The 13,764-nt window shown below is 42.0% G+C and overlaps 1 protein-coding gene across 2 annotated transcripts; it reads left to right on the forward strand.

Annotated features, from left to right (window-relative positions):
* Positions 1 to 5,090: 5,090 nt before the first annotated feature.
* Positions 5,091 to 8,647, forward strand: C14H11orf87 (chromosome 14 C11orf87 homolog). Of its 2 annotated transcripts, none has more exons than XM_025357240.1 (2): positions 5,091 to 5,219; positions 6,318 to 8,647. In XM_025357240.1, the coding sequence occupies exon 2, from the start codon at positions 6,579 to 6,581 to the stop codon at positions 7,170 to 7,172; it is 594 nt and encodes a 197-aa protein (XP_025213025.1). In that variant the 5' UTR covers positions 5,091 to 5,219; positions 6,318 to 6,578; the 3' UTR covers positions 7,173 to 8,647. The 2 variants fall into 2 exon arrangements, with proteins under 2 accessions (XP_025213025.1, XP_025213027.1); XM_025357242.1 differs by lacking the exon at positions 5,091 to 5,219 and adding an exon at positions 5,401 to 5,522 and having other exon boundaries at positions 6,318 to 8,539.
* Positions 8,648 to 13,764: the final 5,117 nt, after the last annotated feature.

Consider the following 13,764-nt stretch of genomic DNA (forward strand, 5'->3'; position numbering starts at 1 on the left):
TAACTTCACATCTATCAGTCTACTTAGTTTACATTCTTCTGTTCTTTGACAGGAGTGATAGTTCATTTAAAAATATTAGGAAAAGAGGGAATTGTTAACATTCTCTTTGTTTGACCAGATAATCAGAATGTGATCACTTGTGTAACTAGAATGTAAGTTCCCAATTGCAGAGACTGTTCCTTGATCCCTGGTGTACCAAGCACTTGATACAATTTGTGGCACACAGTAGGAACACTCTGGGTATTTGTTCAATAAATGAGTTTCCAAGTCTGGCCTATTCCATATCCTATGTGTTCTTTAAATATATTTTGTCAAAACTTTGGATCAACAGATTTAACTCATTCAATTTGTATAGGATGCCTTTCATACAATCTATCAGGCAAATCCAGTTCTGTCAATCTAAATAGACAAATCAGGCTTACTGTCTCCAAAAACAGTCTGGATCCATTTTTCAATTTAAATAAACCAGAATACTTTCATTCCTCTGACAACCACCTCACTTTGAAACTCTAATTCTAAGATAAATTGATACATAGTTTGTCCCCCAGATGACAGCTGTCACCTCTCTCAGGAGCGCCACATCCTCAAGGTATTGCTTTTCTTAGTTCTGCAAAGGTTTTCACACCCTGAGTAAATGCATTATAGTAAGATTGAGAACTGGTGAAACATACATTTTTCTTTTGTGAAATAGGACAAATGCAAGGAGAGGTGACAAAAAAATTTTAAACCAGATATATTTTGGGGAGAAGTACATATAGAGGTAGAGGACTTGGAAAATAATTCCCTTAAAACTACACATATATTCCCCTGGAAAATGTCTATTGTATTCTCAGGGATTAACTCCTCCAGTTTGAAGACTGCTGAGGTATATGATAACCAGCTACGTGGTTAGAAAGGTCTTTCCACTACTGAAATAATGAATTGAAAGAGGCTTTCTATCCTACATGTGTTTCACTACATTTCTGTTCTCTCTTGAGTACGTAGGGTAGGATAAATCCATCTTCTGTTGATGATACTCCAAACATTTTAAGAGGCTATGATACATTCCCCACATCTTTCCATCTCTAAGATTAATATTCCCAGCTCCTTGAATTGCTTATTATCTTTCATTATTTTCAGGCCCTTCACCTTTCTAGTCATCTTCCCATAAAGGACACTAATACTTACCAAATGTTTTCTGAATTTTCAAGTCCAAAACAATGTAATGCTTCTATTGCCAGGGATAAAATATCAATCTTAGTAATTTTCTTTATAATGCAATGAGCTATTTATAGAATGCTTGCTTTACGCTCAGTGCTTAAAATAGCACTGCAAAAATGATTCTATTATTTTTCCCATTTTGCGGATGAGAAGACTGAACTAGAATAAAACTAGAACAAAGTAAAGAGCTTCACTGTGAGCTTTGTTTATTATTTATTTGCTAGGTGGGGCAGTAGTTGATTTAATAGTAACATGACAACATATAAGCATACTTCTATAGGTATGCAGGGATCCAGATTAGAGGAGATGTAAGATTAGGCAAAATGTCAAAATCAGCTGCACATTATCTGGAAAAGTCCCTGTAAATCTAAGAGGAGCCTGGTATATATCATGCTGCACTGTGTTTTGGAATGACTTGCCTAAGTCAAACTAGACTTTGTTCAGTCCACGGGAATCTGTGGAGATCCTGTAGACTGCTCCTGGTTGGAAGGAAGGACCTGAACAATGGAGATTTCTCATCTTCCCTCCTGCACTTCAACCAAGCATCTCTGCTTTTCTCTAGCTTTACATAATAACCCCAATCAGAAGTAGACAGAGGTAAAATAAAAATAAAAATAGAAGAGTGTGTGTGAAAGAGAGAAACAGAAAGGGAGAGAGAGAGAGAAAAGCCATTAGTTATGAAAAGTAGTCATAAAAAGAATACTGACTTTGGAATCAGTTTACCTGTGTTTCAGCCCAATAATATGTGTGGTAATATACTTCTCAGTGGGTTACTTAGACATGGCCTTTAAACACTTTGAGCTTTAGTTTTCTCACCTTTCCTATAGCAGGTACTCAGATTTTTGTTGAACAAGTGAGTAAATGAATAATTTTGTATTTTGGCAAAAAAACCTTGCAAGGTTGTAGAGAGGATTAATGCTAATATAGGATTTACTATAGCCTGGTACATAGTAGGTGTTTTGCAAATAATAATAGCTATAATTATTATTGATTCAATGCTTCTTAGATTTAGGTACAGGTGCCCATGTGGCACTTTTCTCTAAGTTAGATTGAGATTCTTCATTAAACTTGGAAGCAAATATTAAGTGCTGTTAAATATTTGGAATATGCTTATGTCCAGAGGGGCTTTCCCATTACAATGGAAGATTACAGGAATCTCAGAAGCTTCTTGGTTCTCTACTCTTGGGAGTGTGGCTTGTGAAGTTTGGTGCCAAAAATAGTGGCAACAATGGTGTTGTCTGGGAGAAGCCTTGCCATTAAGCCAGATGTGCCAAAATCATGTGCCAACTCAGTGGGATCAATTCCTGCAGTCCAAGAGGTGTGCATATTTGCTGTCATTACTCTTCCTTGAGTTTGAAACACACTACCCAATGACATCCAAATCTATGTATTTAGCACATTTGTCCTCTGGGTAAGAACAAATTATGACCCTACTGCCTATTCTTGAAAGAGAAAAGACAAAAAAGGGTCCCGTGCTTTTGACCTGAAAACTAATGTCTTTAGCTAAATCATTTCCAATTAAATACCATTTTCTGGTGAATCACATTCATCTGCTGTAGACTGTAAGTTCTCCAGATTAAGACCTTGTCTTTTCATAGGGTGTATAAAATAATGCACACAGTTTTAGCACTCCTGGTATAACAGATGGCTATCATTTGTAACAAAAGAATAACATTGAAAGCCTTCTGACATGTCCTAGAAGCTTGGCGTGTAAGAAGAATTCCATTACATACATATTGCGATCCCATTACAACATGTTGTAAAGGTATGTTCCCCATAGGGAAAACCCAATAACTAATTCCTTCAGATCTAGAAAACAGACCATTGAGAGTTAATTCTTTTCTTTCTTTCTTTTTTTTTTTTTTTTTTTGAGATGGAGCTTTGCTCTTTCTGCCCAGGCTGGAGTGCAATGGCACGATCTCGGCTCACTGCAACCTCTGCCTCCCGGATTCAAGCGATTCTCCTGTCTCAGCCTCCTGAGTAGCTGGGATTACAGGCACCTGTCACCATGCCTGGCTAATTCTTTTCTTTTTTTTTTTTTTTTTTTTTGGTATTTTTAGTAGAGACAGGGTTTCACCATGTTGGCCAGGCTGATCTCCAACTCCTGACCTCAGGTGATCCACCTGCCTCTACCTCCCAAAGTGCTGGGATTACAGGCGTAAGCCACCATGCATGGCCAAGAGTTAATTCTAATTATGTAAAAATTCTTTGCTTTACAAAATAACATTTTTTTAAAAACTTTTATTTTTTGCTGAAGAGTCTCTTGAAATAGCCAGATCTCTTTTTGGAGAATCTAAATTGGATTTGCTTTACAAAATGTTTATTAGACTCAACTTTTCAGGAGCAAAGCGAGTGTGAAAAAAATGGGGCATTGCCTGTCAGGCATCAATGGTAAAATGTCACTTAATCACAGAGTAAAAAAAAAAAAAAAAAAAAAAAAAAAAAAAAAAGGCTCACCATTCTATCCCCTGAGCCCACCAAAGTCAAATTGTCCAAATGTGGCACGTGGCTACTGCAGGCATCTGGTACTCTCATTCCAGGCAGGAAGGTGATGCTACCATTGGGGTGGGGGCGGGGGGCAGACATCAGTGACTATGTGAGCCTAAACAAAGTCAGAAGAAGGGACCCCCAGATTACAGACAGCCTTTTCCTCCACATGTCAGACCCTCTTTCTTTACACATACAGCAAATACAAGCAGATAACTGGGCATCAGTCATTTCTGAGGCATAGCATGAAAGAGCAACAACATACACTGCATCATTTATCAAGTAAGCTACGAGGCACTGTGCCAGACTCAAAGATAGAAAACAAGGAGGAAAGAAGAAAATACACATTTAGTAATACACCTGAGTGCCTTCAAACCATGCGATGCCTTTAGGTACTGTTCCCAGCTAGCTTCTCCAACAGAAAAATGAGCATACTCCATTTCAAAGCTGGATTCTGTAACTAAATGCACTATTCATATTTTTCCAAGCCTCCTAAACCAATAGTTAACTACTCTCTTCCAAGATTTAGGGAGTCTGTTGAGTTCTTTTCTGGAAGTTCTATCCATTTTGCTAAAAGGTTGTGCTCCAAACACTTTACCAAGAATTAGGGCCAATGAAGGGGTACTTTGTGCAAGCTACAAATACTTGGAATTTTCATAAGGCAGTTCATTTCTGCCTTCCTGTGAATAATTTCATATTTCTTCCTTGTAAGACTATGCTTTGTGTGCTCATGAGTGTCTAGAGTGACAGAATAGAAGGAGTGTTTAATACATCGAGTGAGTCTGGGGCCTAGAGATGAGGATGTGAGGGCTGCAAGAAGGATCATGAATCAGATGGAGTGAAAGATAACTTGGAAACTCCAGGGGAGAAAAATGGTTAATTTCGATTGTTTAATTTGTTCAGGTTTGTGTTTTGGGTTCTTTCACACCTGTGTTGAGAAATGTCCCTGTCATCTAATGCACGCAGTTTATGTTCAGAACCAGGGGCAGCACAGAGAGGAACTGGGGGTGGGGGAAATTTTCATCAGCCACCAGGGAGAAAGTCTGATCTGTGCACTGATGGGAAATGGTTATCCAGGGTGTAAAAGTGTGATTCTGGGACCAAAGGGTCAGCTCTAGAACGAAATCAGACAGCTGGAGAACTGAAGATTCAACTCTTCCTAGGCAAGAGAGTGAGAAAGGTGGGTTGCTTGCAGGGTGGGGATGGGGGTTGCTCCTCCTAGTTCCTGGGCTGGAGAAGGGCAGCGAACTGGGAAGTGTGTGTCAGAGGCTCGCTATGCTAGGACAAGGTGTTGGGGTGCTAGGGTGGGTGGGGGCCTGAGGGGTGGCTTGGAGCCCTGGCAGTGGCTGCCTGACGTCACCGGCCTCTCTGGCAATAGGCTGCGAGCTCAGCTCGCTGAAGCGGCGGTGAAGGCGGCGGCAGCGGCAGCAGCAGCGCGGCTCGGTCTCTGGCCCATTCAATCCGCGCCTTCTGCAGCCGCCACTGCAGCCGCGCGGCGGGGGCTCCCTCCTTGCAGCCAGCTGGCGGTCCAGGTAAGAGACAAGGTGTGACTAAAGGCTTCTGATGGCCGGGTGGCCTGACGGCCGGGCGCGAGTGGGGAGGACAGCTCACGCGGCCTGTGCAGCCACCCCGGTCATAGCTCCAGCCCCCGGCCCCGGCCTCTGCCCCTGCCCCGGCTTGCTTGAGCGCTGCCTCGCTGCTCCGCAGTGCAACAGTTTGCAGCTGCCTCTTGGGAACAGCAAGGAGGCTCTCCTGTGCGCTGCGGGTCTACCGGCTCCGGTACGCCGGAAAAGCCTCGGGGCCTTCGGGCTGGGTCTAGGAAGGACTGAAAGAAGGTCTGTTCCCCAAACTTTGCAGGCGGGAACCCTCCTCTTTCCATTCCAGTTCCTCTAGAAAGAATCAGGCTACTGCCAAGTTGGGGACATAGAGAGATGGGGAGGAGGGGGCCGTTTGTGGGAATGTGTCAGCTGAGAAAGATGCTTCAGCTGCTTTTTGTTGTTGTTGTTTGGAGAGGGGAGAATGCCAGGGAAGAAGGCTGGAGAAGAAATGGAGCGCGTTCCTGCTCGTCAGCCGCGGTCGCGGACAGAGGCAGAGTGGGATGTGGTTCCAGGGGTATCCCCCTGGGAATGGGACCCAAGGGATCTGATGCCGTCCAGGGAGGGCAAGTCTGGAGGGGGAGGGAAAGGAAGGACTGCGTACCCGGAGCCCCCGCGGTGGCCCGGAGTTGGTGCTGGGAGGGGAGGGATCCAGGCGAAGACATCCACCGAGAGGGTGCAGAAAAGAGGAGAGCCGGAGCTCTGGGAAGTAGGGACTTCAATCCGAAGCGGCTGCTTGTCTGTTGCAATTATAAAGTTGTGAAGGGCGGAAGGGAGGTTGCCTTATCTGCTGAGTAATCTGCACCTCCGCGGTGCCGGCGTAGACCCCATCCTGTCGAGTGGGGTGAGCAGGCTGCTGGTGGCTCTGGTGCACGGCCACGGGTGGGCAGGCTGGGGTCCGCTGACCGAAAATACGGGCAGCGCCCAGCTCAGGCAGCGTGCCCAGAGGGCCGCTTTGCGGTGGTGGTTGATTCTTCCCGACCGCACTCCCCTGGGCAGCGGTCGAGATTCTAACTAAGCTTTGTGTCTTTGCAGCCTGGTGCCTCCGCGAAGGAAAGGTGCGCGTGTGAAGACGCGTTCCAGGTGGGATCGGCGAGGATCTCTCGGGCGCCGCTCACTCCTTGGTCGCCTTGCTTGCCAGCAGTTGCTCCCTTAGTCCTTGGCTTGCTCGCACACCCCCTCCCTCTACAGGGAGCAGTTTTGGGTGGCGTGGGCTCCGTCCTCTTCTTGGCTGGTGGGAACAGTGTGCCCAAGAGGGGAAGCCTAGTGGGCCCGGCCCCTCCCAGCCCCGCGCCAATGAGTGCCAGGGCGCCGAAGGAGCTGAGGCTGGCGTTGCCGCCGTGTCTCCTCAACCGGACCTTTGCTTCCCCCAACGCCAGCGGCAGCGGCAACACGGGTGCCCGCGGCCCAGGCGCAGGTGGCAGCGGCACCTGCATCACGCAGGTGGGACAGCAGCTTTTCCAGTCCTTCTCCTCCACGCTGGTGCTGATTGTCCTGGTTACCCTCATCTTCTGCCTCATCGTGCTGTCCCTCTCCACTTTCCACATCCACAAGCGTAGGATGAAGAAGCGGAAGATGCAGAGGGCTCAGGAGGAATATGAGCGGGATCACTGCAGCGGCAGCCGCGGTGGCGGGGGTCTGCCCCGACCTGGCAGGCAGGCCCCAACCCACACAAAGGAAACCCGGCTGGAGAGGCAGCCCCGGGACTCTCCCTTCTGTGCCCCTTCTAACGCCTCGTCGTCCTCCTCTTCGTCCCCTGGCCTCCCGTGCCAGGGTCCCTGTGCTCCTCCGCCTCCACCGCCAGCCTCCAGTCCCCAAGGAGCACACGCAGCTTCCTCCTGTTTGGACACAGCTGGCGAGGGCCTTTTGCAAACGGTGGTACTGTCCTGATCGTCTAGCCCCTCTCGTTCCCCGTCCTTGTTTCCATCATCTTTGCCATCCTTGCTTTTTTCCTCCTTCCTTCCTTTTCCATTTTCCTCTGGCCCCTCTTTTCCTCTTCCTGGTTTCCTTACCTACCCTCCCCTTACTCTTGTTTCTCCTCCGCCGAGGCACTGTGCGGTATTTGTAAATATTGGGCGAGGAAAGTCTCGGAAGAAGAAATAACGCTGATAATAATACTTTATTAATATTTATAGTAATTATTATAATACTAATAACACAATCCAAGCGCATGACAAATCACATAATTTCTCATTGTCAATGAAGGATGCATCTTCCCACTCCAATCCGCGCTCCCCTCAATTAGGAGGAGAAACCGCACAAGCTACCAAATATATAAAAGGCATTGATTCCCGAAGCAAAGGGAGGGGAGGGGGCCCGGTAATGTACATAGCTGTCAAGTTAAGGTTTAGTTTCCTTCCTTCCCCTCTGACCCCTAAGCTTTCACTTTTTCTTTAGCTTCCCTCTCCTCCCCATTCCCACCCTCAGCCGGGCTCAGGCAATAGTATATTATAAAGAAAACGTCTACATTAAGCACCAGGACTGCAAGAGGGCATAGAGAATAGTCCCCAGAAAGTGTTTATGACAGGTACCCCTCGCCAGTCAGCCCATTTCTCACCTATTACCTTTTCCAGGACAGAACCTTTAATTTACTTTTTAAAATGACCCTCGCTGGCCGAGCATAAGTACGTCAAAATCTTTAAATGAGTTTTTTAAAAAAGCTAACGCTTTCACTCCCTGCCCCGCCCCCACCCATACACCTTTGACCTGTGACATTTTCAGGATTTACAGAGGATCTGGGAGCTGTCCAGCCAGGTCTGGTGCTGAAGTCGCCTCACCGTTCTGATTACTTCCTCTAGTTGTGAAGGCGGAGGAGGGGCTGTTTTGGAAAATGACTATTCTGGCTTTTGGTTGGGTTCTTTCTTCTTTTTCTACAATCGAGTTAGCGTGTACTATTGGTTTTCTTATTATTAAACATTGCATAAGTTACCTTTTTTGTAAAAAAAAAAAAAAAAAAGTATTAGGTGATGTGCAGTACTGAAAGTGCAGTATCTAACCAACTAGAATGTTTCTGTTTTATTTTTAGAACAAGTGCACCTTTGTTATATATTTATTATATTGGTACCAAATACAGAAAAAAACTATAGTTCTGTACTATGTCCTCCAAACTGTATATTATTGTTCTTAATTTCCAGCTGTTGATATAATGGTTACCACTGGATGAGAAATTCAGTGGTGCAGACCTGGCTTCTGCTGTTTCCAGAAGTGTTCTTTTGTACCTTATTCTGTAGTAGACTGTTATAAAAAGATGACACACATGCTTTATTTTTTTTTTTTTTTTTGCAAATAATAGAAAAAAACACAACCACAGAAACAAACAAATAATGGATGTGCAAGAATGCCATCTATTAAAAACATGGTTAATATTTAAACAGTGCCTGTAGTTCTCCCTGCATGCAGTTACCACCTGGAGGCAGTGGTGTTTGTGCTTGCTTGTACTGTATGTGGTTGGGGATGAGACTGGTGGGGATGTTGGGCAATTTGGATGACAGGACATGCGAATTTCAAGAAAAGTTATATCCAGTAATTACTTATAGGATAAAAATGTTTGCAGCTTGTTTGTTTAGTTACAAATCTGTGCCTGCAGCAAAGGAAAGGCTATCTTTCTCAGTCTGTCCTAACTTCACTGAACATACAAAAACACTGAGAAAATAAGATAAATATTTTATTATTTTCTAATGCCAGACAAGGCCATCTATATTAGAAATGGAATTAGTCTATAGTTATTTACCACGTTGTTTCCTTTGGTTGAATGATAGAAGAAGCCAGAAGCATATTACAATATTAGTTATATGCAGTGGCATCTCTTCTTGGAAATCAAGCCTTTGACAGCTATTCAAATTTTTGGAAAATGTATGAATGAAAATGATCTGCAAAAAGCTCTACCAAAAGAGTCCTTACTATCCTGCAGGGTGTAAGGCAACAGTGCCCCTATGAGCATCTCTCCCCCAAGCAACTAGTTGTTCTAAATTGTCTACTTGGTCCATACATATGTGCTCTTATCCAGAGGAAATATTACCTCTAATATTTTTGGTCATCTATTAAATTGTCCAAGCTCAGTCTGCATCTTTTATAAAAATAATTTAATATACTTAATTTTAATCACCCATAAGATAATCACCTTTCCTGAAGCACAGAAGATCATCACTGAGGCATGCCATCTTGTAATATTAGGAAGACCAGGTATAATCTTTGGGTACAATATATTAAACAATGAACCAGTTTTTCTCCAGTGCCTTAGTCACTTCCTAGTAATAGGTAAAAGAGTGCATTAACTCCCTCAGGCCACTAGGGAATCCTTTAGTGCATCAGAGTTCTACATTGTACATCAGAATGACTAAGGCACTGTGAAGAAGAAAGTCCATTAATTTTTGTAGCTTACCCTCATCCAGTGGTAGCTCTTTAATACTTTATTACAGAACGACTTTTGGACTTGAAATTTGAATAGAATCAGGGACCCAGAAGGGAGCTTTGTCATTTCCAATGAGCTCCAATAAGTGCATGGATATTACTTTCTTCCCCTTATTTGGTGCACTTTCTACAGTGAATAATTTCCCATTTTATTAAAGCAATAAGATGTTCTGTTGTGAGCAGTGCTGGATAACGATTCCATTTTCTTGGTGCTGAAGCTACGCATATGTTCTTGCCTTATGAATCATAGTATATTCAAGGCATGCAATAATAATCCCCTTCCAAGGAGCAGCCTGTACACTCTGTGGGGTAATTATGAAATTGTCCTACATCATTTTTCCCCAAAGAAATGCAAGGAGCAAGAACAATAAAAGCATTATGTATATTGTAAAACAAATGATCTCAATACCTCTCAACATGGGCACACATCTGTAATACACTTTTATTGTGCACCTTTAAATGTGTATGCCTTTCTCCATTAATTGACTGTAGTTTAATATTTTTAATAGTGCTCTGTGTAAAGATGATGCAGTTTGTGAGTCAGATTTCATACTGAGCTTAATATACTCAGAACCTAAGCTTCCAGTGGTATCACTTGTGATTTTTTTATGAGATAGAGAATTACATGAAATTCTAGTAAGCCAGTTCCCACACCAAATTATTTCAATAAGCACACATCCAAGCAATTTATACAGACCTTGTTTAAAGCACTGCTTCTTATAGAGCTCAATTGGCAGTCTCAGGAGTTTGGGATGCTACCAACAGGGCATTGAGGTTTTCATTTTTATGAAACAAAAGGCAATCTGGAAATAGCTAAATTTGTTTTAAGGATTTTATTCACTGATGTCCCGTCAAACTAATTGCTTCAAACCCCTATAGCTACAGCTTAACTTCTGCACTTGCTATTCAGTATTAATAAGGTGGCATGCTTGATTCTTATTGTTTTTAAAAATGAGAAAATTTGGAGAGAGAATACTATTATGTCAACTGTACAAGACTCTGAATCTTAAAGACGTATATGGATATAATCTTTAGACTTTATATACACCCATAGATATGTATTTATATATGCATACGTTTTGTATAAATTTACAATTGACTTTTTGTATTCTCTTTTCTGTCATTACAAGAATGAGATGGAAACCAAAATAGTTGTTCCATCCTCTTATCCAAAGAGGATACTGAAAAGTCAGGTATGTGCATGAACTTATTTCTCTGGGGTCAAATCAGAATGACTTTCTCTTTAATAATGAAAGGGGAGAGTCCTGGTTAGCTTGGAAAACTGGTAATTAGATAAGCTTCCTTTCCTAGGTTAGTGACTCAAATGTAGCAATGATGATAAAGTTATGACCCATATCAATGTGGTCTAAATATCTAGATGGAAAGCAAAAATATCCAGAAGAGGTTTAGGGCCATCTAAACCACAAACCTGGAACCTGGATTGTGGTTTGATGTTTTTCATTTTCAACCTATATGTTGTGTAGAGATACAATTTATATCTGAATAGCTAAAGGTAAAGTGAAAATATGACTATTATCTGTTTAGTTTGATAAATCATTTTTGGATAATATGGGTAAAATTAGCTTTAAGAAACTTCTTTGACATCTGACTTTTCCACCATTTCTATCTGCATCAATTGTATTAATTAGATAATGGTTAAATTTTATTTTTTTATCATGTAGACATATGCTTTAATGCTTTTCTGTGGGTGAAAGTTGAACAGTTGCTAGCTGATATTATGTGGAAGTTACAGGTTAAATTAGAACCAGAAATTTTAACATAATCTGATCAGGTTCCTTACTCCCATTCCCATGTGAATCTGAACTTTGAATTTGAATCTGAAAGGCCTTTGAATTTGGATCTGAAAGGCCTACTTATTTGGGCCATTTTTTATTGAAACTTGTGATTGTGACTCACAGATGTTTCAGTTCATATTAGAATAAATTGCCCAATCTATAAGAGTGTTTAATCATTGGAATGAATGTAAATCTGATTCTGATTTGGTTTGCTATTTATTTGGTAACATTTGAGAAACAGCTAATGTGGCTTGACATCAATACTTATTAATGTCACCAACCTAATAATACAATTGGTGCCATGTATGAATGCTTAGCTGACAATAAGAGTTTAATTAACTTTATTTGGAGACAATGACTTCTCAAGGAGGTCCTACCCATTTGAGGTAGGGATATTTCCCTTACAGTTGTGATTACAAGGGATTGTTTCTATAGAGAGATTGACAACAACAACAGTAACAATGATGACAACAGCAGAAAAACTGACTTTTGAACTTGAGTATATCCAATAGATAGAAGAAAAAAGATTAGAATTCATGGAAAATTTGTTTTGCTTTTCTATCAATAAAAGAGTTTTCTTGTTAATTGGCTTTTTGGACAGTATTTCCTTACCAATTTAATATATAATATACCAGGATAACATAATTACTTATTCTATTATACTCAGATGCTCAAAGAAATTATATTGTTTTCAAAAAATTTTTATAACTTATCTGCTCTTCCTCACAAACCAACTACATCTTAGAAATGGGATGTTTATAAAATTTAGGACAACCCAATAAACAGTCCAGTATAATAAGGTAGCAGCTCCTTTACACAGATGCTCAGGATCTTGAGGTCATATGCTTAAATTCTCAGATTTCCTCTTTCTCTGCCTCCACTTCTCTAATATAATATAATCAGGTATATCAGGAAGGGATGTGGCTGACATGATTTTGTGCCAATTAAGGGAAAGGTAGCCTCCAACCCATCTGATGGATCCTAGCTGAACCCTGCTGAAAGGATATGTTCCCTAGTTTGAAGTGCTATTGTCCTACTGGCTTTTGTGTTGACATTTACCACAGCAATTTTACACCATGGACGTTTGTCCTCCATTTCAAACACATACATCCTGACCCTGGCCATGTATAGGTCCACCAGTGCTCTCACACAATGTCCCCTTCTTGGAGATTCAGGAAGTTCTGGGTGCCCTGCATGCCATGGACCTATTGGTGAAAAGCCTGGGTCTATCTTGGGATTATTCATTTATCCATCCACCTCCTCCTCCACCTCAATTCTACTAATCTTACTTCATGTTGGATGGTGCCATGAGGGTTTCTTCTGAGGTCTTGAGACCCAAACTAATATATTTAAGGGAAGGGAGTTTACCATTTATCTCCAATCCTTGAGCTTCTCCAAAGCTATTTAGATGTTTTCAAGCCAACACCACTCCTTTGGCTCCTAAATATATGTGAAGAGGAGCATGAAAGCTTTAATGGCCACCTGCTTCACTTTTCTCTTACTTTTCTCAAAATTGCTCCAAACTGCAAGAAGCAAATATTTCCCTTAATGCCTACTTTTCTCTACCCAAGACTCCTCCTACTATGGTTAGTTTCCTGCTTCTGCAATGGACTTAATCATCTTCTTCCTGATGTCAGCATTATGATTAACTCTTAAGGGCAGTTGGACAGGGTGTAAGAAACAAAAAGGTAAGCTTATTAAGGGATCCTAAATCAGGACCTATTTGAAACATTATGCCACACACCATAGTAAATTTCCATATTCCTACAAGGGACATGTACTCATGATTAAGCTCCTGCCCTCCCCTTTTCCATGAAGGTGGGAGCTTGATTATCTTGATTGTATTTTCATATTAACTTCTACTCAGTTCCTCTAAATTGGCTAGAAAACCTGAGTACTAAACCTTATATCACTCTATGTCCCTAAGAAGGCACCAACTCTACCAAATACTGGACCATTATTTCACCCTATCCCTTACCCTTTAGGAGCTGCAGATTGTGTGTAGGAAATACTTCTCTTAAGCTTCGATAAACTTCGAGTGGATCTTGAATACTGGAGTGGAGATGAGTAGCTACTCGATGTAAAGGCAGCAGCAAGTAAAGATTGGTACAACCCTATCCCTAGCCATTGTCCTCTGTATCCCCAGTAGGTATATGTGCTCTAACTTCAGCTGTTTGGCTCAAGAGAGGGATGAGTAGTAACTCAGCTAGCTCTTACAAGACAAGCATGGTTCCATTCCCCAACTCCTTCAATCTCTCTGGGTGGATTAATTTATG

Source organism: Theropithecus gelada, chromosome 14 (assembly GCF_003255815.1).
Source record: "Theropithecus gelada isolate Dixy chromosome 14, Tgel_1.0, whole genome shotgun sequence".
NCBI lineage: Eukaryota > Metazoa > Chordata > Mammalia > Primates > Cercopithecidae > Theropithecus > Theropithecus gelada.

Coding starts and splice junctions, on each gene's coding strand:
- C14H11orf87 (XM_025357240.1), top strand. CDS start 6,579: ATGAGTGCCAGGGCGCCGAAGGAGCTGAGGCTGGCGTTGCCGCCGTGT.